Source organism: Lissotriton helveticus, chromosome 6 (assembly GCF_964261635.1).
Source record: "Lissotriton helveticus chromosome 6, aLisHel1.1, whole genome shotgun sequence".
Taxonomy (NCBI): domain Eukaryota; kingdom Metazoa; phylum Chordata; class Amphibia; order Caudata; family Salamandridae; genus Lissotriton; species Lissotriton helveticus.
In genome coordinates, this window is record NC_136067.1 from 887,045,449 (window position 1) to 887,071,781 (window position 26,333).

The 26,333-nt window shown below is 45.6% G+C and overlaps 1 protein-coding gene across 1 annotated transcript in view; it reads right to left on the bottom strand.

Moving 5' to 3' along the window:
• Positions 1 to 1,062: 1,062 nt before the first annotated feature.
• The window catches only part of LOC144761576 (G-protein coupled receptor family C group 6 member A-like), a 56,928-nt gene continuing 31,657 nt past the window's right edge, over positions 1,063 to 26,333 (bottom strand). The window contains exon 5 of the mRNA XM_078646874.1: positions 1,063 to 2,192. Coding sequence (XP_078503000.1) covers positions 1,138 to 2,192 — 1,055 coding nt within the window. The 3' untranslated portion in view covers positions 1,063 to 1,137. The remainder of the gene's footprint in view (positions 2,193 to 26,333) is intronic.

Genomic DNA, 26,333 nt, shown 5'->3' on the forward strand with positions numbered 1-26,333 from the left:
GTCACAGTGTCTGAATGGGTTTTGTGAATGTGTGTGACAGAGTGTGTATGCCGTTGTGAATGGGTGTGAGAGTGTCTGCATGGGGTCATGAATGGGTGTGACAGTGTATATATACACAAACAAACACACTGACATATCTGCAGATAATATATATATATATATATATATATATATTATTTCACTCACAAAAACAAAGGTTAAAGTGACATTATAGTTAGGTGTAGTATTAATGTCTTACTTTGCTTTAAAAAAACTCAGAAATCCACTTAAAAAGCAATGGTTAAAGTGAAACTACAGTTAGGTAAAAATGTCAGCTTAAATGTAACATTTAAAATATAAAAAAACACTGCACTTCAACAATTATAGTTATTTCAAGTAACGATACCTAGCACCACTGCCATGTGGCACCCACCCATAGGTCCAACAGGTCAAGGTACACCCTGGCCTGCCACTTCCTTAAACCTTAGCGTTTTGTTAATCTTCAGGACAGGGGGACCAAAGTCCTGTGCCTTGAAATGGCAGCTGCAACATTTCTCTTCGTGTTGCGGTCAGCCAATCAGAGTGCGAGCTCCCATGGGAGTCCATAGAAGCCTTTCGCCTTTGTGGGAGCAAGGCAACTGATAAGAATAAAAGCCCCCTCAGCTACTCTGATCACTTACTCTAATATTTTAAGTTGCATGAAGGCAGGACTCTTGTGAGCCTCCCATGAACCCAGCCATTTAAATGCACAAAGTTTTTTAACAGTAATGTCTCAAAAACTACTGAATCGATTTACACTAAGTTACAAAAAGCACACTTTTGGGACAGTGATCTAGCTTCCTACCAAATTTAGATTCCTTCGAGCCATTTTTGCTGTCCAATCAGCCGCCACTTGATGGATCACCCCTGAACTTTCCAGGAAGGAGCTGAGGTAGATGAACTTTTTTGGAAGGTTTCCTTGAACATGCCAAAGTGATTAGCAAACCAAAAAAAAAACACTACAAAAAATACTAACACCGAAGTTACTGCCACTAAGTAACATTTATAAATATATATTTTACATGTTAAAGCTCCACAAGCATAAGTCCTGAGGGTAAGAGTAACAGAGATTGTGAATAACAGCAATATGTAGAGAATAGCCTTTAATGCAGTTGATATCTAGCAGCTTTTCCGCCTTCTTCTCATTGTTGGAATCACGCTAACACACATGTTTCTGGACTGTGAAAAAGGCTGGATTGTTGTGCTGACATTATGAGAATGAGTTTTTGGATCACAAGCACCCTTCGAGTGGGAAAAGATTGGCCTCCTTGCTCTGTGAAAGATACGGATACTGTGCATGTAGCAGGACTGATTATTAATGGATTTCCTAAAAAATATTACATAGCATGTGGGCAAAAGGTGACATGAAATAATTCCATAGTTTGAAGCCAAAATGGCAACCACCTGGACTGCGGGGAGATACATTCCAACTGTAGATATATAGATTGGGATGAAAGCAATCCACACAAACAGGTAGATGAGCATGCTGAAGGTGATGAAGCGGGCCTCCTTGTACTTGCCTGGCAGGTGCCGGCCTTTGAAAGCTACAACAAAACAAAGCAGAGCCAGGAGTCCAATGTACCCCAGCATGATCCCAAAGGCCACATATGAGCCCTCAGTGCACTGCAGTAATGTGGTCTGAAGTGTTGAAGAGATGGTGTTACGTGACGCTGGTTTGAATATGAGCCACATTGCACAGATCAGAATCTGGATCGTTGTTGCAACAATGATGACCACTGCTGGCTGGTAAGTGATTTTGCGGCTGGGTTGGTCCATTTTACTTAATTTGAATGCAAGGACAATGCGGAGGGATTTTACTAGAACGCATGAAACGCAAAGGGTGAAACTGATTCCATACATAGTCTGTCGTATCTGGCAAGTGATATCAGTAGGCTCGCCAATGAAGAACCCTGTGCTCAGGAAGCTTGTGAGAAGCGAGAAAGACATCACAACCGAGTAGGCTCCACCTGCAGCTTTGACTGCTGGTGTGTCCCGGTGTTTCAGAAAAATGCCCTGTATCACCAACACGGTAAGGAATCCAAATGCAGCGATACATATCAACACAATGGAAAAGGGATTATTCCAGCGGAGGAACTCAATTGATTTATTTTCACAGTTGGAGCTGCCATTATTGGACCATTTATCTTCTGGGCATTTTGAGCATTCATTTAGATCTGTGACAAAAAAAAATGTGTGAAAAATTATATACAATATTTTCTACTCTTTGAAAGTATGCAATTGTCCATATCGAAGGTATGGATGTTTTCTACTTTCTTAAGTTGATGTATAAGAGTTGCAAAGTCACATTAGGCAAATATTGAAGGACTAAGTCAAAAGCCATATGATCTGGGAATTCTAACTTTAACATTTCCAAAACTCATATTGAGGTATCGCTTTTCATATCTAGTTGGAGCTCCTTATTTATTTCTGAAGCATTTGTGGAATTTTGTCAGCAGTGCAAACCTACATTTGTATCTTTCAGAAAATCCCAACAAGAAAATTAAAATATAATCATGTGATAAAGCAAAGACTTTGTTCTTCACTCTACAACTTCTTGCAACCAACCTTGGAATTTGGCTCCTTCCTAGATTTACCAAGGCTAGTAAATCTTGTATGAGGTCAAAATACTGTATCTTCCCAGGGGAGGCATAAGGAGGAGAAATATCTTTATTTCACCTGGTTGTTCCCTTGTTCTAAGAGCGCTGCATCCTGCCTCACACTTAGAGAAAAAAGCCTCTAAGAATTGTTTTTGTGGAGGAAGATTGCTGGTAGAGAGCAGAAAACACCACATATTGGTAAATATGGTACATTCCTTCCCTCTACCTTTCACTCTGTGCATCAGGTTATCTTGCTGCATTGCATGAAATATTATGAATTAAGAAAAATGGCACTTTGATAGCAGTTTTAGTTTGTGATAAATCATACACTACATCCAGGATACCTAAAGGAAATAGATCATGCTGTATAGTTAGCCTGCACCTGGATGCTTTCTTAATTTATATGCTAGCTCTGAGGTCACTCAGACTATCCGTCACTGTGTTAAACAACAACCCCGGTAAACTGGGGGTGGTGTCCAATAAGGGTGCATAACCATTATGGATAAATACCTACTTATTGAGGGTTATTCAATTACTAAGATGAGGTAAGCAAACAGAGCTGATGAGGAAAGCAGATCTGTGTTTCTGCAAACATTTTCTTACCGCCTGTAGCACATTGTGGAATCAGCAGGTTAGAAAATGCAGATCGGAGAGCAATAATTGTTAGTTAAATGGATGTTACAGAGAGAACACTATGTTTGTTACACAGGCACATAGCATCATTTTGCATTAGCCACCCCTCCAGATAGGGGCAACCCATGACTCTCAATCAATGTGATATGGTCTTTGATATTACTTGGATGGAAAATGACCTGGCAGTGCCCATTGTTAATGCATTGAACAGAAATTCAATTTAACAATCTGTGGCTATAAAATAAGGGTATGTTTAACCTTTCAGTGAAAACAGAAGAGTTAATTGTTCTGCTTAACATGGCTAGTATTGGGACCCCATACTCACATTTGTGTCTGTGTCATGGGTGCACCAGTTGGTGAGCCCAGGTGTAAGTGAGAACATGGGTGAAGAGTGGCCGAGTATCTAGAGATAGTCTCACTATGACCCTTCTGTCAGGGTGGCCAAGAGTACACCTCATGCCACTCTTGCCTCTGAGACATAATTTTCGATATGTGACAGGAGGACATTGAAGGGCTTGTTTACCTTCTCTTCTCTACCACCCATCACAATGGACATTATGAAGTCTAACCTGTGAAAGTTGAATCTTATGCAGTTGGAATACAAAACACTCAGGTGGTTCTGGTGGGGTGGCAAAAACTCCACAGGGAATGTCACATCACTCATCCGTTTTCTTCTTCTTAAGCCTTGGCTCTGAGCCCCAACACATAGTCAACTGTCTCCAGTGTTCCTTTCTTTAGAGGTTTATCCCACCCATTTCACAGAAGACTCATAGGAACTGGGTTCCCAAACAGAGTATCAGAAAGTCTGAAACCGACTCCCCCGTCTAGTCAAATACTAAGCATGGAAACAGGAAATCCCAATTCTCCTGAATGGTTCTTCCAAAGCCATTATTGGCTCCATGATACTGGCTTACCAGATAATGTGAGGGCACTTGCAAAGTGTGGTGAATATGAACACACATGTAAGGTTGTAGCCTTTACAGAACTTTGCTGGCATTTTCCACTCTGAAAACCTATTCAGATTTATGGGCAAGAGTAAATCGGTTTTCAGGGGGGAAAAGTAGCTCAAACATGTATAATAAGTGTATTGCTCTGGAAGGGGCACTGCATGGAGAAAATATTGTTCCTATTGAAAAGCAAAAACGTTATTGAATGGCAAGTCACTGAGCTACATTTGTGCATTCATATATAAAAACATATTACATATTCAAATGTGTATTTACTCACATGAGTACTCCTGAGAAGATACACCAGTTGCACCTGCCTAGTAGTACTCCTGGACTTCTTTGCCAATTCCAAGAAAGTCAGTCATTTCTCAAAACATTGGAGTAATACCACACCCAGGTCTGACTGTTGATGTGAGTCAGGCCCCAAAAATGGGTACTTCACATTTATTTTTCACTCTCCTTATTCACTTTCTTTATTTCTAAATTGGGACAATGTAGCTCGCTACTTATAAGAAATATAATAGTCATTTTCTTCAAACATTTCAATAGTTCTGCATCTTCAGTGTATACACCTTTATTTTTCAAAGAGTCAGCCCCTATGAACTCCAACTTGGAGTTATAATAAGCACTAACGTCCAAGTGTGCACTACATTTGGCATTTGCACTTGCAGTTGATATGTCCTTCCCAATGTCATTCTCAAGTGAATGCAAAACCTGGAAGTTTCAAAATCTTTAGTTCACAGATTGTTCATTCTAAATTGTCAAGAACTTGAGGCAAAAAAAGTTAAACTGGGTATGAATTGATCAGAAAAGCAGTAAAGAATGGCAAACATTTAGAGTAGAAGGAAAAGTATAGGCAAGCCAGAATATCTTACTTTAATGTGCCAAAGCAAGCACACAGAGGCACTCACAAATACTGTTTACATTGTTGCATGCACAAATGCTGTTTATCACATTAACACCAGCCCTAATGGCTTTGTTTATACTGGGGGAAACCTAGCCAAAAAGGATTGCTTTCTGTATAGAATTCATACAGGAGGATAACGAATTAAGGGCCTGATTACGATGCTGGTTGGCCCGACAACAGAGGTCCGGTTGGAGGGGGTATGACGACTGCAGTCTCCTCAGAAGTGATCAGTCCAACTGCTGGATTACAATACTCTGACCAATCGCTGAAAGACCGCCGACTCTGACAGCCTTTCTCCAACCGCTGGGATAGTGGTCAGAGAACAACAGCATCCATAGTACAGTACATAGATCTCTGACCGCCATCCTGAATACGATGTGGGTTTTTGACAACCTGACCATGACGGTCTGACTGCCTGCATTGAGTTGTCAGAAACAATGGATTTAGGGTGCATAGTCATCGAAATATACTACTCCCCGACAGCCTCTGGTGTGGATCCGTTTCTCCAGGTCCCCTCTACAATGAACCCTAAAGACTACGACCCTGTGGGTGCCGGAATGCAGGCAAGTCCATAAGCAGCATGTACCCCATTGACTGGACTGCACAGATCACCACACTCCAGCAATGGGATACATGATGCACAAGGCCTATTTTTGCGCATCCGTCTAATCCAGGTGATTATCTGGTCGATATCCAGCACTACAAGAAGGACTTTCTACAATGTGGATACCCACTGAAGATTGTGGATGCAGCAGTGAAACAAGTGGGAGACTTGCATAGGACAAAACTCTTGGAAAAACTACAAAAAGACACGGCAAAGAGAGAGGTTTTCATATCGACCTTTTCCACAAAATCAACACCCGTCAAGAAAATCACTTGTAAGAGAAAGGAACTCCTACAAACAGAACCAGACTTCAGGGGACTTTTTGCTTATCCTCCACTGTTTGCATATAACAGGACGAGAAATCAAAGAGAGATCATGTCGCCACACACAAAATCACCTACTGCAGTCCATAAGGGGATGATAAAGTGCCATAACTGCACTTACTGTAATAATGTAATGTAGGGAGCCAGTATCTCACATTCAAGGACAGGGAAATCCATCCTATTGAGACACACTTTTGGCTGCAATACTCAATGAATGATTTATGTCATCAAGTGCCCTTGTGGATTACATTATGTGGGCAAGACAGAGCGCAAGGTCAAAATTTGGACAACTAAACATGAGAGCATGATACGTGTGAAGAACCCCAATTCTCCGCTGGCGACACACTTGCATGTAAAAGGGCGCAATATAGCTCAACTTCGTTTTTCCGTCGTAAAAAATGTTTCTGAGAAACATGGCAGTGACGCAGCCAAATATCTATCGCAAAGATAAGTACATTGGATCAAATATATGGAAACTCTTGAGCCGAAGGGCCATAATGATCGATTGGAAATGACATGATACTTATAACCAATTATCACTTCATGCCAGCAGTGCCAGAATGATCCCTTCTCACGTCTCTATACATCAACAGGTCCCTATTTTCCATTTTTCTCCCTTTTTCGTCTCTTTGTTCCCGATGAATTCTGTTTAACATACTAGCAATTCATTTCAACCTTCTAAATCATTTCCATACGATTTCACAACCTCAACAGGATCAAAAGAAGAGCATTTGTAAACATGAAGTACCATGCTTTCACACACTCATTTTTACTGACCATGACCTGTAGACATGTTTGTACATCTATCACCTTTTTTAGTAATTACGAGTCTCCAGCCGCTTACATCAGTTTCTCAGATTCAAAAAGGCTATTTCTATCACTTGGGTATGTTACACAATATATTTATTATCGCTGTCCTCTTCTTAATATTTTTTTCTACACATTATTATCTAAGAGGAATCCCACAATTTATTTGATCATGTGAAAATTCGAGCTTTTAATTTTTCCTTATTGTGGCATATGCCGAATTACACAGTGTTGCTCTGTTACAAGCGTTTTACTAGTTGTGATTCATTATATAATCATCAAAATCCGTTATGTAATGCAGTTTTACTATTGTGAAGACGTGCGATTGCTGACAAATAGGCCACTGCTTATGCTGTTGATGTATTTCTTCATGCCCCTTTTCAGTATTTATGCATACTGCTTACAGTAGTCTGTTTTTACTCTTTTTAGTAGCATGAATTTGCGCATTAGAGTTTAAATCAAGCTTTCACCAAATTCAGCACGTCTGATTGCTTTCACTGCTTGGTTAAAGGTTTTTTTCACACCAGCATTTTTTTTGAATTAGCACTTTTAACAAACGGGTAAGCAATTTAACCCATCCGCAATTCAGATGCACTACTTGCGTCTGGGAGGTCGAACAGCAAATTCACCTTCAACACTGATACCTTGTCCTTGGAGGAAACACGCCCTATATTTTCGCTTCGAAAACTCAGAGTGGGATATTCACAAGGACTTATCTCTGATTTATCCCCACCTTAATGCATCAAAAGTGGAGACAGATTAATCACCCCATTCACAAGCTGGTGCAAACTGCAGACATCACCTGTATTCCTGCGATAAGTGCCCCAAAATGTATCTCCACGGTGGACACCACCAACTAACCCTAATGAGTAGGCGTTCCCAAGCAAAAACACACGAAAAAACCACAACACCACTTTCACAATGTACTGCCAGATCCGTGACTTGCCACAACAAGATGCGATAAGCCGCGATAGGACCAGGTATTTAACACCTGCTGTTTGCTGGTGCTAAACAGGACGACTACCCACAGCTTGAAAGGGAGCGTAGCCAAAAGCCACACCTGAAGACCCACAGATGCCATGGAGACAATCTTCATACAGCTCCGATATCCATGAGGGCCACAACATCCCCTGCCACCACCCCAGCCCACCCCAGCCCCCCCGCCCCCCCCGGAAATACACATACCGTGCACGACACAAGAGCCACAAAAATCGCATGATGACGCACACTGTCAAAATAAATACACACATGTGTGGCCAGAAGAACGAGAAACAGTCACACAGCACTGAAGTACCAACCAAAAACTTTATTGAAACAAAACACAAAACACCAATGCGGAAGACTCCAGTCGGGTCTGTCAGGGACAATCTCGACGTCACACCCTGGAAAATAAAGCACAAAATCAGGACGTGTGTCATGCGCACATCAAAGGAGCGAGACACAGAGAAACAGAGAAGGAAAGTGAGCCAGAGAGGGAAGGAAAGGAAGGGAGAGAGAGAGATGGAAGGGAGAGAGTATGAGAGAGAGAGAAGGAAAGGAAGGGAGAGAGAGAGAGAGAGAGACACTGCCGTCCCTACGCACACAGGCCCCACTGTTCACCTGCTGTCACCGGTGTGTCCATCAGTAGGCACACCACGTGCCATTGCCATTAACCCTGTGCAACGCCAGTCAGCACCACATGGTGGTAGGCCCGTGACCGCCACAAGGCTTTGGGTGTCACTAACCCCGTGCGCAACAACTCAGGGGGCCCTTTATGATTGAGCACCATGGAGCGTCCGTCATTCCATCATCACCAGCAGAGGGGAATGTGACATTGTCGGCCCCTTCTATTTGCGGAGTCACATGGCCTGTGATGCCTGTGCCTGATGGGTGTGGTGTGTGTGCAAACCTGCCCTCAGGGAGTGGCCGTGACATGCTGACAACTAGACCAGTGACATGCACCCCACCAGTGAGTACACCTGAGACAGGTAGCTATGTTGGCCCACCTCCGAGCATAAGAGGAGTGGTCTGGCCTGGCATACACCGGACTAGTGCAGGGCTTGCAACAATGACTCAGGGGCTTTGGGCTTGGTTCAGTCCATGTCTGGACCAGGAAGTGACTAATATGTGTGTCCCTGTTGTAGTGTCCTTGGCACCGGGAACACAATAGACAATGTAGCTCATGGTGACTGGCATCCCACTAGATGAGTATCATTGACGTAAGGGAAATCACTGTCCCTACATTCATCCACACCTTGGTACATGAATGATGAAAGACATGACACAGCAGTGCATTACTGTATGTTTATTGCACATCCTGTGAAGTTATACAGCTGGAGCGGTACAGGGCCATGCCAAGCACACTATACAATATGGGCCCGTGGAGGGCCAGCCAGAGTCCATCCGGGGATGACAAGTACTGCGGAAGAGGAAGGGTACAGTCCGCAGACTGGTCGCCGTGTCATTAGTCATCAAACAGGATATGGAAGTCCATGCCGTGGACCAAGGTGAGTGCAGCGAAGTGTATCGGGGGTCAGTGGAAGGTCATAAGGCCATGTGCAGCACCAAGCAGAAACAGGCCAGGTAGCGGAAATGAATGCTAGTGCCTCCTTCTGACAACAAACCCATCCACGTCCTCCTCCTTGTATGTGTGCTCTGCCCCACCTGTGGGTGTTGCAGTACCGGCTGCGGCACTGTGTGCCACTGACACATCAGGGGCTGGAGGAGGAGCGTCGGCCGCACTGTGTGACAGTGAAACATCAGGTGCTGGAGTGGATACGCCTGCCACACTGTGAGGCACTGATATACCAGGGGGCGGAGATGTGGATGGTGTGGGGGCAGCAGCATTCATCAGCATCACGCCTTGTGGCAGCGATGCCATGATGAAGATCTGCAGGGCATGGTAGATCCCAGCTACATTTCGCTGATGTGCAGCAGTGGCTGCCATCCTTTCCGCCTCCATCCACACCATGTCCTCCACATGTGTGCCAGTTCACGTCTGGGATCGCTGGAGTCAGTCTGAGCCGACAGGTGTTCTTCTCTCCATGTCATGACTCCAGCAATGTAAGTCAGGGCTCGTTGGAGACCATAGAGCAGGCCGTGGGTGTCCGTTAGGGACTGGAGCTGGTCCCTCATGGGACCTAGACACCCATGGATGGCGTCCAGTTTAATAGCCATGAGGCCGAACTGCACCTGTTCACCAGTCTCCCTCTGGCCCTCCAACACACGGTTTGTTCCTGGGAGTCTTGGGAGACTGCCGGGGCTGTGGGTGCCTCCTGCATAGTGGTTTGGGTAGGGGGTGGGGTCCCCTCGATGCAGCTGGACTGCCCTGTTCCTGGAGGTGAGTTGCGGATGATGTCCATGATGTGTTGGAGGGCTTGGGTGTCGATGCTGGAGGTGTCCTCCTCGTCAACAGTGAAAAGTGGCTGGGACTGCTGTGCAGGAGTTGTTGATGGTGTCTCTGCAATGTGAAGGGGAGATGGTGTATTACAATGTGTCCATATGTATGTAGCCGCATGGTACATGTTGACATACAGACAGCATGGCATTGTACATTGTGACCCTCTGTAGATCAGGATCATGACCCAGAGTCATTGTGGGTGTGCACTGTGCTCTGCTTGATTGTGCATGTGTGCCATTCTGGCCCTCTCCACCCGTCCTCCCAGTACCTGGTGGTCACTCACCCTGTTGCGGTTATGTTGTGTCCTGTCAAGCAGTGTCCATTCCCCCAACTCCGCCCACAGTCTCCACACTGATGACTGTTGACACCAGCTCCTCCATGTCATCCAGCACGAGCTGTGGTGCTGGGCTCCCACCTCCAGTCTGCATTGCTGCCTTCTGATTGGCTGCGAGTTTCTCCTTGGTCTTTAGCTTGATGTCAATCCATCGCCTCTTGGCCTCGTCCATTGGCCTCTTGTGCTCTCCGCTGGCATTCACCTTGTCCACGATGTCCCGCCAAATCCCATTTTTGATGCCCAATGACACACTGAAGGTGACGAACAGTTTGGTTTTTTTGGTTTTTTTTAAACTTTGTTTATTGAAGTTTTCAGGTAAGTACAGTACATATGTTTCATTAGAGACAGCAAATATATGGGACAAACAACAATTCACATATGACTGAGTAATACAAAAGATATTAAGTAATTATCAGGATCATAACAACAAAACAGGTATTAGTCAGTACTTTCAATTATTGGCCGAATGAAGAACATGCATCGTACGCATTACAAAACACCCAATCCCAGATTGAGCTATATGAAATCAATAGGGGAAAGGGTCAGCATGATGCAGCATGCATACCAAAGGATAAACAGTATAGGGAATTAGCATTACATGGCATGGCAATATGCGAGGTTGTAGTTCTATTACAAGCGATCAGTCTACAGGTCACAGTCGTTTACATTCATTTGAGGTAGCTCATCCACCCTTCCTGGGCCCGGAGTATGCACATCTATTTGGCTATTCTTTCCTACAATCTCAGGTACAGTTTGTGTAATTGAAGGGGAATCTGCTCTAGCCCGTGCCCAGTGCAGGAATGCTTCCCATATATGACGCGGTCCAGATGCTGTTAGCATCAACTACCAGTATGTGCCGAGTTATGTGTGTCCATCTGTTACATCAGATGCCCAGGCTACGAATTTAGGCCCAAGTCTACGGCCCCATCTGACCGCCACCTGGCGCCTGGCATACAACAATAAAAGGGCATGTAATTTGCGTCTAGCAGGTTCCGTGTCAGTTATCAAACCCAGGAGACCGAGTTGTGGTGAGGGATCATCAGATCTTCCAACTATTTGACTGATAGCATCGAAAATTTCAGTCCAGTAATTAATAAGTAAAGGGCAAATCCAAGCCACATGTAAGAAAGTAGCCTCACCCATGCCACATCTCCAGCATCTAGCATTGTCCCTTAAGCCCATTCGGTGGAGGCTAACAGGAGTGCGATAATATCATTGCAGGAACTTAAAATGTATTAGGCGCAGTTTGTAGTTGAGTGAAAGTTCCAAGAGTTATTTACCCCATTGGTCCTCGCGCAATGGTGGGTCTAGTTCTCTATTCCAAAGTTGCATAGAGTTTGGCAGTACAACCGGAGCTTGGGTCTTGCATAGTAGTTTATAGGCAAGTCACTAGTTTTTTTGGTGAAGCTCGAGCCAAAATATTTTGGAGTGCAAGCAGTGTTGGAGGCTCATCTGGAAATCCCTCCCAGAATGCACAACAGGATGTCTACAGTTTATGATAAGTGAATGCATCCCGGAATGGCGCAGTTGAACGCTCTTCTCCTATCTGCGGTTCTCTGAACACTCCATCTGGGTATATATCAGCAAATGTATGTAACGAAGTGCAAGCTAAGGATATCTCACCTCCACTCTCCATGCCAAGCACACTATACAATATGGGCCCGTGGAGGGCCAGCCAGAGTCCATCCGGGGATGACAAGTTATGTTATGTTATGTTACAATTTATTTGTTAAGCGCTCGTACGCCCGAGGGCTTCATGGCGCCATAGCAGAGAACAAACCAATATTACAAAACCCAACAACACAACAATTGAAGATTTCAGCAATAAGCCTGATTAAAAAGCCAGGTTTTCAAAGAGTGTCTAAAAGTGAGGAGATCTGGACTCATTTTTAAAGAAAGCGGTAGCGTGTTCCAAAAAGTGGCTGCCAGATGGTCAAAACAACAGCCGCCAAGACGTTTTTTTTTACAAGAGGAAACAACCAATAAAGCTTTATTAGCAGAACGAAGGTTTAATGAAGGGTTATATCTGAAAAAAAGATTTTTTATAAATTTCGGGCCTAAGTCCTGTAAAGTTTTAAAAATGATACACCCAGTTTTAAACGCAATTCGCTGTGCGAGTGGCAGCCAGTGAAGTTGTTTCAAGCCAGGTCTAATAGGCTGCCATTTTGCTTGTTTAAGAACAAGCCTAGCGGCTTGATTTTGAACAAGTTGGAGTCTTTTTTGCAGGCCCGCTGGGATTCCCAGGTAGAGACTGTTTGAGAAGTCCAGTCGGGACAAGACAAGGGCAATAACAACCTGAGTAAGTGCGGCTTGCGTGAGAAACTGGGCTATTTTTTTTACTTTTTTAAGTTGAAAGAAACTAGCGGAGACTACTGTACCAACTTGTTTTTTCAGGGAAAGATCTGCACTAAGTGTGACTCCCAGACTCTTAACCGAGGGGGATCTCATAGGTGGAGCCCCCATGCTAGATGGCCAAAAGCATGGACTCCAAGTCAGTTCGCTTTTTCCCAGGCAAGACAAGTTCTGTCTTGCCCGGGTTAAGCTTTAGATGATTAAGACTCATCCACCTCTGTATGTGAATCATGGTGTTCTGAAATTCCACCACAGAGTCTGGAGTGTTAAGAGGAAAAACAAGTTGGAGGTCATCCGCATAGTTGTAAATGGTGACATTGGCATTCTTCAAGGAATAAAGTAATGGGCGGAGATAAAGATTAAATAATAAAGGTGACAATGATGAACCCTGCGGTACCCCACAAGTAGTGGGTGTTAAAGGAGCTGTGAAAGCGCCAAGTCTTACTGCTTGCGTGCGACCTGTAATAAAGGAGGCCATCCATCTTAAAGCAGGACCCCTGAGGCCGGCTTGTTCGACACGGTTGATGAGAATGGTGTAATCAACCGTGTCCAACGCTGCCGACAGATCTAGAAGCACCAGGGCCTGGTGGATGCCTCTATCTGCATTGCGTCTTAAGGTGTTTTGGACAGCAAGAATCACAGCTTCAGTCGAGTGACAGGGACGGAAGCCTGCCTGATTAGGTTCAAGGTATTCAGAATTCTCTATGAATTGGGACACGCAAGTAGAGACGTGGGCTTCAAGAATTTTTGATACATGTGGTAATAAAGATATTGGCCTATAATTTATCGGATCATAAGGATCTGCTCCTGCTTTTTTTATGAGTGGAATGAGCAAGGCTTTCTTTAGACGGCTAGGCACATTGCCCTGTGACAACGATCCGTTTAATAACGGAAGGACGCCCTGTGGGATTGCTAGCCCCACCTCCTTGAAAATATGTGGGGGACAAGTGTCATCCGGCGAGCCAGATTTAACACGTGTAAGGAGGACAGACAACATTTTATCATCAATGGGAGGGAAAGTTTCTAAAATAGCCGTGTTATAATAAACATCATCCAGAGGAAGTGGAGGTGAATTTAAAATACTCTGCTTTATAGTGATGATTTTATTTAAAAAGAAGGTATTCAGGGAATTGCAAAGCTCTTGAGTAGGAGTGACCTGAAGGGTAGTTCTGTCACTATTACTAAGATCATCAACAATATTAAACAAATCCTTTGTCTTATTCTGTGAATTTAGGATTTTCTCGGAGAAATAATCAGTTTTCTGTTTCGAAATAGATTTTTGGTACAATTTGCGAGCAGCACAGTAATGTACTTTATCTTGTAATAGGTAACTGGCTCTCCACTTCCTCTCTTTTTGGCGCACTTCAAGTTTTAAGGTCTTCAATTGTGAAGTACACCACTTGTGTGCGTCATTAGGGAGTGAGCGGGGGAGATTTACACAGGGTGCATGGATATCCGCTGCCTGTTGTAACCAGTGTGAAAAGGATTCTTCAATGACATCGATGTCTTTAGTCATTGGAGGAAGGGTGGTGGCCAAGGTGTCCAGAAAAGACGGTGTATGAATACCCTTCCATTTCCTAATTTTCCCACCTGCTTGAGATGGCTTTTTATTGCCTCTGTCGATGATAAGAGTAAAAGATATGAGGTAGTGGTCAGACCAGATGCAAGGGGTTATAGAAGAAATGGATAATGTCAGATTCTGAGACCAGACTTGATCCAGACTATGCCCCTTCTCATGAGTGGGAGAGTGGATCTGTTGAGTCAGGTTCAGATCTAAGAGTAAATCCCTAAGTTCAGCTGCATGGGAGTCTGCCTCAGTGTCATCAAACCAGAAATTAAAATCTCCAAGTAGAACTATTTTCGAATAATTTGTTACAAGGGAAGCCATTTGTTCAGCCAGTGACACAGAAAAGGTGGGCATAGGTTGAGGGGGTCGGTAAATCAAAACCAATAATAATGCACCACTATCAGTATCAGTCCTGAAGACCACGTTCTCCGTGTTGGCTAAAACTAAAGAGGGAAGTAAAGTAAATTTATGAGTGTTATGAATAATGGCAGCAACCCCCCGCTTTTTTCCCTGAGAGGCAGTTGACATTCAGAATATAATAGTCAGCTGGGACAGAGGCCAAAATATCTGGTAATGAGTCCTGATTAAGCCACGTCTCAGTTAAAAACATGATATCGGATTTCTCGGAAATCAGCAGTAAAAATATGTCTATTTGGTGTTTAACCATAGACCGTGTATTAAGGTAGATACAGTGGAGTTTAGTCTGGGGTCTCAATGAGAGTTGAGAGCCTGTGTGTAAAGCAGACCGACTAAATTGATCAGCTGTGCAATAGTTATTAGAGATACCATAAAAAGAAATGCGTTTTAACACGTGCGGGGGTATTTGTGGGCAAAGATGGTCGGGGGGGCTAATAGCTAATAACTCATGAGAGGAGTATGTATGTGTTGACCCATAGGGTATGGCCCCTGGCCTCGGTCGGCCTCGGACTGGCGCAGACGGGCTTACCTTAGGCGCACCTTCGGCGCGCCATCGTCGTGCCCGCTGCGCTCGTCCGCTGCGCTCCCGGATGCACATGGCGTTTTATGCCCTGCCTCCCAGGAGAGCTAGACCGCTAACTCCGGTCCAGCCCAATCAAATATGGCGCCTCGCCCTCCACGCAAACGGCACCGTCAGCCGCGGTGGAACGGGGTGGGGTACAGTTCTACTACACAGTTACACAGTGCACAGACAAGGTGAGTGATTAAAAATGTATCGTTTTCTAAAAATTATGCCAAGACAACCCGACATCTAAATCATGCCTGCGCTGCCTTAAATTGTCAGCAAGTAGGTGACTGTGCTCGGTATAGCGCTGCGTGTTGCAATCAGTTCGTTCCCATAAAGAACCTCCGGTGCTGCCACCAACCTTGAGTCCTGCGGAAGTACTGCGGAGGAGGAAAGGTACAGTCCGCAGACTGGTCGCCGTGTCATTAGTCATCAAACAGGATATGGAAGTCCATGCCGTGGACCAAGGTGAGTGCAGCGAAGTGTATCGGGTGTCAGTGGAAGGTCATAAGGCCATGTGCAGCACCAAGCAGAAACAGGCCAGGTAGCGGAAATGAATGCTAGTGCCTCCTTCTGACAACAAACCCATCCACGTCCTCCTCCTTGTATGTGTGCTCTGCCCCACCTGTGGAAGTTGCAGTACCGGCTGCGGCACTGTGTGCCACTGACACATCAGGGGCTGGAGCAGGAGTGTCGGCCGCACTGTGTGACAGTGAAACATCAGGTGCCGGAGTGGATACTCCTGCCACACTGTGAGGCACTGACATACCAGGGGGCGGAGATGTGGATGGTGTGGGGGCAGCAGCATTCATCAGCATCACGCCTTGTGGCAGCGATGCCATGATGAAGATCTGCAGGGCATGGTAGATCCCAGCTACATTTCGCTGATGTGCAGCAGTGGCTGCCATCCTTTCCGCCTCCATCCACACCATGTCCTCCACATGTGTGCCAGTTCACGTCTGGGATCGCTGGAGTCAGTCTGAGCCGACAGGTGTTCTTCTCTCCATGTCATGACTCCAGCAATGTAAGTCAGGGCTCGTTGGAGACCATAGAGCAGGCCGTGGGTGTCCGTTAGGGACTGGAGCTGGTCCCTCATGGGACCTAGACACCCATGGATGGCGTCCAGTTTAATAGCCATGAGGCCGAACTGCACCTGTTCACCAGTCTCCCTCTGGCCCTCCAACACACGGCGTTGGAAGGCCATGGTTTGTTCCTGGGAGTCTTGGGAGACTGCCGGGGCTGTGGGTGCCTGCTGCAGAGTGGTTTGGGTAGGGGGTGGGGTCTCCTCGATGCAGCTGGACTGCCCTGTTCCTGGAGGTGAGTTGCGGATGATGTCCATGATGTGTTGGAGGGCTTGGGTGTCGATGCTGGGGGTGTCCTCCTCGACAACAGTGAAAAGTGGCTGGGACTACTGTGCAGGAGTTGTTGATGGTGTCTCTGCAATGTGAAGGGGAGATGGTGTATTACAATGTGTCCACATGTATGTAGCCGCATGGTACATGTTGACATACAGACAGCATGGCATTGTACATTGTGACCCTCTGTAGATCAGGGTCATGACCCAGAGTCATTGTGGGTGTGTACTGTGCTCTGCTTGATTGTGCATGTGTGCCATGCTGGCCCTCTCCACCCATCCTCCCAGTACCTGGTGGTCACTCACCCTGTTGCGGTTGGGTTGCGTCCTGTCGAGCAGTGTCCATTCCCCCAACTCCGCCCACAGTCTCCACACTGATGACTGTTGACACCAGCTCCTCCATGTCATCCAGCACGAGCTGTGGTGCTGGGCTCCCACCTCCAGTCTGCATTGCTGCCTTCTGGTTGGCTGCGAGTTTCTCCTTAGTCTTTAGCTTGATGTCAATCCATCGCCTCTTGGCCTCGTCCATTGGCCTCTTGTGCTCTCCGACGGCATTCACCTTGTCCACGATGTCCCGCCATATCCCATTTTTGATGCCCAATGACACATTGAAGGTGATGAACAGTTTTTTTTTCTTTTTTTTAAACTTTGTTTATTGACGTTTTCAGGTAAGTACAGTACATATGTTTCATTAGAGACAGCAAATATATGGGACAAACAACAATTCACATATGACTGAGTTATACAATAGATATTAAGTAAGTATCAGGATCATAACAACAAAACAGGTATTAGTCAGTACTTTCAATTATTGGCCGAATGAAGAACATGCATCGTACGCATTACAAAACACCCAATCCCAGATTGAGCTATATGAAATCAATAGGGGAAAGGGTCAGCATGATGCAGCACGCATACCAAAGGATAAACAGTAAAGGGAATTAGCATTACATGGCATGGCAATATGCGAGGTTGTAGTTCTATTACAAGCGATCAGTCTACAGGTCACAGTCATTTACATTCATTTGAGGTAGCTCATCCACCCTTCCTGGGCCCGGAGTATGCACATCTATTTGGATATTCTTTCCTACAATCTCAGGTACAGTTTGTGTAATTGAAGGGGAATCTACTCTAGCCCGTGCCCAGTGCAGGAATGCTTCCCATATATGACGCAGTCTAGATGCTGTTGGCATCAACTACCAGTATGTGCCGAGTTATGTGTGTCCGTATGTTACATCAGATGCCCAGGCTGCGAATTTAGGCCCAAGTCTACGGCCCCATCTGACCGCCACTTGGCGCCTGGCATACAACAATAAAAGGGCATGTAATTTGCGCCTAGCAGGTTCTGTGTCAGTTATCAAACCCAGGAGACCTAGTTGTGGTGAGGGATCATCAGATCTTCCAACTATTTTATTGATAGCATCGAAAATTTCAGTCCAGTATTTAATAAGTAAAGGGCAACTCCAAGCCACATGTAAGAAAGTAGCCTCATCCATGCCACATCTCCAGCATCTAGCATTGTCCCTTAAGCCCATTCGGTGGAGGCTAACAGGAGTGCGATAATATCTATGCAGGAACTTAAAATGTATTAGGCGCAGTTTGTAGTTGGGTGAAAGTTCCAAGAGTTGTTTACACCATTGGTCCTCGCGCAATGGTGGGTCTAGTTCTCTATTCCAAAGTTGCATAGACTTTGGCAGTACAACCGGGGCTTGGTCTTGCATAGTAGTGTATAGGCAAGTCACTAGTTTTTTCGGTGAAGCTCGAGCCAAATATATTTGGAGTGCAAGCAGTGTTGGAGGCTCATCTGGAAATCCCTCCCAGAATGCACAACAGGATGTCTTCAGTTTATGATAAGTGAATGCATCCCGGAATGGCGCAGTTGAACGCTCTTCTCCTATCTGCGGATCTCTGAACACTCCATCTGGGTATATATCAGCGAATGTATGTAACGAAGTGCCAGCTAAGGATATCTCACCTCCACTCTCCGCCAGGCAGGGGAGCATTGGGTTATATTTCAGCGGAATGGCCAGTGCGTATAGTAGCGGGAGATGAGCTCGCCTTTGCAATTCCCGCCACGCCCATCGTAACGTATTGGCCGAATCTACATCAGTGGTGGGTCTCGGAGCTCTGTGGTATAGAGCCACACTCAAAGGCAGTGGAGCTACCGAGTCCAGTTCAACCGCCACATGTGGTTGATAGGGTGTCGGGTATGACCAGAAGTGCAGGAATTGAGCCTGTGCAAATAGGGCGTATAGATGCATGTTCGGAGCTCCCAGGCCCCCTTGTCTTAGCGGCAGGGTCAATAACGCCCAGGAAATTCTAGCTTGAGCGCCCGCCCACACCAAGGATAAAAGGCCAGACCTTAAGCAAGTTAAGAAATGTTTCGTGAGCGGAATCAGGATATTTGTAAACAAATATAGGAATTTGGGCAGGATCACCATTTTCGCCAGTGTCACTTTTCCAGCAATAGAAAGGGGTAACTTCGACCAGATCGCCACCTTACTCTCGAGCCAGTGAACAGCCCGTCCAAAATTCAAGGACCAAATACTCTGGAGGTTGCGGCTTATCCATATACCTAGGTATTTTACCTCCTCTGCCTCCCAGCGCAGTGGAAATTCTGATTGCACCTCAGGTGTGTTATCTGTTAGGGGGAATATTACAGATTTAGTCCAGTTTATGGATACTCCAGTTAGGCCTCCAAAGTGTATAAACTCCCGTAGCAGAGGGTTCAGATTGTCAGCTGGGTTTAGGACGTAAAGGGTGACATCATCAGCATATAGGGAGATTAACAAACTTTGTGTACTAAAGCCTATCCCCCTCGCAGTATGATGTTGCCTAATTCTGGCCGTGAGTGGTTCCATAGCAATGGCGAATAATAAAGGAGATAGGGGGCAGCCCTGTCTAGTCCCTCTGAGATTTCAAATGGATCAGATATCATGCCATTGACTCTCACTCGTGCCATCGGCTTGGTGTATAGGAGGCGCACCTGGTTAATAAATAGCGGACTGAATCCCATGCGCTCCAATATGCGAAACAAATAGGGCCACTCAAGGGAGTCGAATGCCTTCGTGGCATCTAAAAAAACTGCAGCAGGATGTACAGTGGGGTGGAGATAGTGCTATACTGAAAAAATGGTCCTGAGGATATGGGATGTGGAGCGTCCAGGTATGAATCCCGATTGGTCCGGGAGGGCCACCATCGGGAGGAGGGGTTGCAGACGGTCGGCTATGATTTTCGCATAAACTTTCACGTCCACATTAATTAGCAAAAGGGGCCTGTAAGAGTCCAGAGATTGACTATCTTTATCTGGCTTCAGTAGTGTGATAATCAGCGCCTCCCGCATGGACGCTGGTAGGACTTCTAGTTCTAGTGATTCCGCAAAAACAGCGTGTAATTTTGGCGCTAATTCCTCCACATATGATTTATAGAATGCTGTGGTGAGACCATCTGGGCCCGGCGCCTTATTTAACGGTAAGCCTTTAATCACTTTTGCAATATCTTCAACCATCACTGGGAGATCCATGTACTTCCGATGTGCATCGTTAAACCAAACCAGTGCTATGGAGTCTTATGAAATCTTCGAGGTGCTCTGGAGTCGCAATGTGTGTAGACGTGTATAAGTTGGAATAGAAAGTTCTGATTTCTTGCAGAATTTCACTTTGACCTACAATCGTAGTGCCTGTAGGGCTATCTATCGTGTGTATGTATGCATTTGGTTTGATAGTACTAATGAGCCTTGCTAGAGTACAGCTTGGCCTATCACCCTCTCCATAGCGCCGAGCTTCAGCTTGTTTACCTAGGAATCTCAGTTCCTGTTGTGCCTCCTCAGCAAAGTCTAATAGCTTTGCTTTTAGTTCTGCTGCTATTTCGGGCATGGGGTCTGCGCAAAATAAGTTTTCTAGGTCTTTTATTTCCCCCTCTATGGTACATATAGTACTCCTAATGGCCTTGAGGACTCCCGCCTGCCTTGCGATAAATTGTCCCCTTATAACTATATTGAAGCCATCCCACAGCACTGATTTAGTGGACACCGAGCCTGAGTTAATATCAAAAAAGTCTGTGATGTCATTCCTGATTTCTTCCTTAAAAGCTTCATCAAGAAGCGCGTGTGGTGTCAGGCGCCAACTAAAGGCACGGGTAGGGGCATCAGGAATTTTCAATTCCAATAGACATCGACCAGGCTGCATGGTGACTAGATATACATGTACCTTCGCGTGCATTAGGGTGCCTCACTCTCCAGATATCTGTCAGATCTCCCTCCAGCATAATATCATGTAATGCTTGGTTAGCGTGCGGGTGTAATGGTCTAGACGTACCTCTGCAATCAAGGGAATCGTTCAAAACCACGTTAAAGTCCCCTCCCCAGATAATAAAAGCGCAGTCCATCATAATGATCTTAGCCCAGACAGCTCTAAAAAATTCTGGTTCATCTGTGTTCGGACCATACACAGCTGCCAGTACCACCAGCTTGCCACTCAGCACACCGCTCACAACAACAAATCGCCCATCCGGATCGATGCATATTTTACGCTCTCTCCAGTCTATTCCCTTCCGTATCAGTATCGCCACCCCTCGAGCATAATTCGAATTTATGGCAGAGTATGTAGCCCCCCATCTACTATGTTTGAGTTTCGTTGATGTCTCGGAGTTGATGTGTGTTTCTTGTAAGAAACAGACATCTATGCTATGCCTTTGTAAATATGTATGCACTAACCTCGCCTTCCTGCCATCGTTCAAACCGCGGATGTTCCACGTCAGGATCTTAGTCACTCCCATCTATAATGATCAATCTGCATGCACACGGTACCACAACGCCCCCCAACAGAGCTATTTTGCAGGGTGATATTCAACACATTGCTTAAGTACTGACATCTTACTAAACACCCAACTGTTCCCAGCCTCCCCCCACCCGCATCAACCTCCCAATCAGGTTGTGGCAGAACCCCCCCATAAACACGCAAAGCGTGGAAGTTAATAGAAACTCTAAACATTGGGAGACACCCCCGGAGGCGTGGCAGCACACGCATACACCCCCGTTATCACAGGGTGGCCGAGTGGTACTGATCTATTTCCGCAAATACCCAACATTGATTTGCTAATAAATCCACATGGTCTAATTATAAGGCGAAAGTTCCATTATGAATATAACAAGTTTCAACTAGAAATTGGACATATGGCATCCAGCATCCATTCCTGAGCTCAAAAAGAACAGCAACTTGCAGGCGTTTATAATATTGACAGCAAGAGCGCTACATCCTACACATGGTTTCACAAAAACTAGGCGCCCAATATCAATCATTGTCGCTCATGTGACCTTCTACATTTCCACCCGCAGCACCACTCCGTGTCGCCTTGGAGCCGCAGACGTGTTTGGCAAATTTGAACGCGGATTAAGCGTCATTAAAATAATGTGCAGTGCCAGCCGTAATATTAAGTCCATGTCTTGATAATTCAGTAACTTGCCTAGTATAGGTCTAGGTGTGCCCCCAACCGGGGGTTTCTGGCCAAGCACTCTGTGTGCACGTTCTACAGTAAAGACAGGGGATAAGTGTGGGTCAAAGAGTTTGTGCAATAAATCAGAAATAAATACTTCCATTTTCACGATGGCCATCGTATCCGGGATTCCGGTGATTCGGATGTTGCTCCTCCGGGAACGCGCTTCCAAATCATCTGCCTTCACACGCAAGGTCTCCAACTGCTTAGCCATGGCCGAGATGTGCTCCTTAGCTTCCCGCTGAAACTCACGTTCCTCAACATGACGGTTTTCAAGACAGTCCAGCCTCGTTTCGTGCGTTGAGAGTTGGGAGCGTACTTCTTCAAGTCAAGTTGTCACGGCGTCCAGTTTTGTATCAATGCTCTTAAGGCTGCTTCGCACCTCTAACATGAGTGACTTAATGTCGTCATCTTGACTCGTCCTAGGTGCATCATCTGACTCAGCGTTTCGGTTTGGGTTGCTTTGCTTTGGTGGGCGTTTGTTTTCAAATGTTATTTTGGGCTGGCGATTTTCAGCTTTGCCCATGCTGGCCTGGTAGTATGGTGCCCTACTCGTTGTCTTCTGTGTATGGCAGTAAATACTCGCTTGGATCACGTCCCCAGCAGGACAGAGTAGCAATCGCCAAGGGTAGTGTAAGGTAACCTCAGGTGGAGCTGCTATCCTTCTAGGTGGGAGTATTATTGTACGTAGGGCAAGTAGTATTCCAAGCATCCATGCCACTTATACCTTCATGGCGGCGGTGGCGTGAGTGGTCGGGGACCTTGAAGGATTGATCGGCCGCGCTGCTCCAGTCAGCTTCCTGGCCTCGCGCGGTACAAAGGACAGTGGTGTTGTGCTACGTGCGATGTTCACGCAAATGCTGGCCCCCTCTGGGCTAGAGGTTTCCGCAACGTTCAGCCGCCCAGGTACAGTCTTATAGACGAACTAGGGGGTTCCTCCTCTGCCCTTTGCTATCTCGACTTGTTGTGTTTTCTCCGCTCAGGAGCAATGCTTGGGGGGGGAGGGGCGCAGATTCCACCCCCATTTGGAGCTGTAACTATACCACACAGGTGAGCAGATTGTGCAATCTCTCGGGGAGCCGACCCTTCCCGGCCAGTGCATATATATCCCAACTTTACGGGTCCCTTGCAGTACCTCTTTATAGTGTGTCCGACACCGCCTTGCAGGTATTATCTGTTGTGTCTAAAATGGCGCAGTGTTGGGACGGCTTCAAAACCTTCTGCCACGGAGTCTCGCACCTCCTAGTTGAGCCCTCTGCACTTCAGGGCAGCGATGTCTGCAGCGCTATCATCTACGGGTAACTCTACAGGTGTCGTGCAGCGCCGCCCGCACTCGCTGCGATGTGAGCAGTTTGACCGCACTGGGCCTCCGCAGCCTCGGGCTCAGGTGGCAGCGTGCATCAGGGCAGGGCACCGCAACCCTCGGTCCTCTCAGCAAGGCCACTCCGGTGTTTCGTCCAGCAAGAGCGGCACGCCACACAGGCCAATTCCGGTCTTGTGCGTCTGACAGCAGGTGTGCCTTAGCTTCCGCTGCCAATTTCTAGTATTTTAGTGTTAGGCATTCGCGGAAGAAGCAGGATTAATGCAGGATAAAAGCCTCAGCCGGCGGAGCTCACTCAAGAGGCGGCCATTTCGCTGCCCAGCTAGCCTCGCCCCCTGACGAACAGTTGTTGATGGTGTTCTATTACCTCCGTTATCAGGATCCTGTTTTCTTGCGGACTGAACTTCGTCTTCCTCTTCTTCTTGTCCTTGCCCTTCCCTGTCCCCGAGGTCCCAGGCTGGTCGTCCGGGGTGCTTGTGGGGTTGCACTTGTCCTCTGCGCCTGCTTCGGCTCCCTCCATAGTGCTTGGGTGTTGGTCAGTTTGTGCTTTGGTGTTTTTTCTACTTTTATAGAGATTTTTCCCACCTGCCATGTGTGTATTGCAGGCCTGATTATCGCTGATTTCCTCATTGTGCTTTGCCCCATTGCATGTTTTTTTGCATTGAGGTTTGTGTTTTTATCTCCGTTGGGGTGGTTGTATCGCGGACATTGGCCGCAGTTTCGGCAGACTATCGCATGATACCGCCTTGTTGTGAATTCCATGTTAACACAGGGTTATTTTCCTGCAATAGGCTGCGATGTGTAAAGGTGTGTTAGCATTTTTGGTGATGTTTAGCACACATTCTTGTGAATATACACCAGAGTGAGTTAGTTAAACTTGGTGCTTAGTGTGAGGTCGGTATTTTGAACACCTCTTTGGTGTTTGCGGTATGTCCAGCATGGAACTCATTCCCTAAATTCATGGTTACGGTTAGTAGCTGACTTACACTCACTATTTCCTTCATATTTAGAGCTGGACATTTTTATGACAACACTGCTTTGTGCAGAAAACGGGAGGCTGTTGTTTCTGAAGTACTAGAAACCCCACAATTAAACTCTCACTTGTTGCATGGATATTACGGGTACTTCTGTCACACAGCTTATGGCTATGAGGAACTCCAGGCACTGGTTTCCTTAGGTGGCCATCAGGTGCATGATGGGAGATGTAGTTCTTTAATTTATAACCTTTTCCAATTGGTTCTAATTGATTACCAGCTCTTCATTTTTATGCTTACGTCTACATCTGATTCTGTTTCATTCATGTTTCACTTTTTTTACTTGATGAGTCATAGAATGTACTAGACCAACAATAAGCCAAGTTAAGCATGTTTATTGAACATTGCATGTTTTCTTTGATTATAGTGACCCCTGAAGAAGGGTCTCTTCGACCCGAAATGGATTGGGTATTTATAAAGAAGAAAATTTGAAACCTTGAATTTGTCTTTGGACGCCATGAATGTGACTACATAACATTCTTAATCAATTTAGAGAAACAAAGTAAAACTCGTTCCTGGAAGAAATTTTCGTTCTCTTTTCTATTACTGTTAAAAAATGTAATATTTAGCAAAGTGCTGAAGTTTATGGATGTTTTTGATGAGATTACCCCCAGTACTTTGATTAACATAAAGCATTGAACATGTTTACCGGAATATAATGCAGCCTTAAGACAAGAATGCACGCTTAGCGTCTGGAACACTTGTTCTGGTTTATTTTGGCATAAGGCATATCCCCACATATGTCATGATTGTGTGTACCTATCACATGTTTCCTGACTTTGCACGCACTTGCAGTGACATATTCAAGGGTATGTGCACCTCCGTAGATGAGCCCTCCATGGTAGCAGAGACTGGATCATAATGCGCAGGCGGAACTTACCTGGCCTCGGTCGTCAGAATTGTATCACAGCGGCTGGACAGTTGTTCTTACCAGCATTGTAATAAAGCCAAAAATATGAACATTAACTTAATAATTCAGTGTAATTTTGAGATTCAAAGGACTGACTCATGCAAGCAAATTGAAGCAGTTTGTGGAAAGCAGAATGATATACCCAATAGCCAATAGAATGCACAGACAGGTTTTCCCACAATCACAACCCATTGTCTTGCAGACAACTGCACTGTTACATGAGATATAAAATGGGATACTAGAATGTTACATCTTAAAGGAAACAAGGCAAAAGAAAAGACGACAAACCCAAAGGAGACATTAGGAGCGGGGTCAAAGGAATAAAATAAATGGGAAGTGGGCAAAATGGGGTGCTGTGGTTGCCCCATAGCAAAAACAAACAGAGAAATAACAAAAGACAATAACAATAGATGAAAGGAATAGGGAACAGCAGGGGCAAATAGAAAATGTTTAAAAAAGAAGTACATTAGAAAATCAAAAAATGAGAAGTTAAAAAAGTCAGCACTATACACTTGAGGCCAGATCTACTAAGATTCCATTTGCAGAAAGCAATTGGAAATTGCGCACTGACATTTTAGGAATCAAATCATATTTTGCGACGCGTACTATATACTAATGGGTTGGTTTGCAAAATCACCATTCGAAGACGATCGCAATTTGTTAATCCTTACAGATGTTCAATATTCATTAGATAGGTCACAAACTGTGACACACTGGACGAATACCATCACACAGAGGTTGGCCAATTGGGGTCAGCAGACCACCATATCT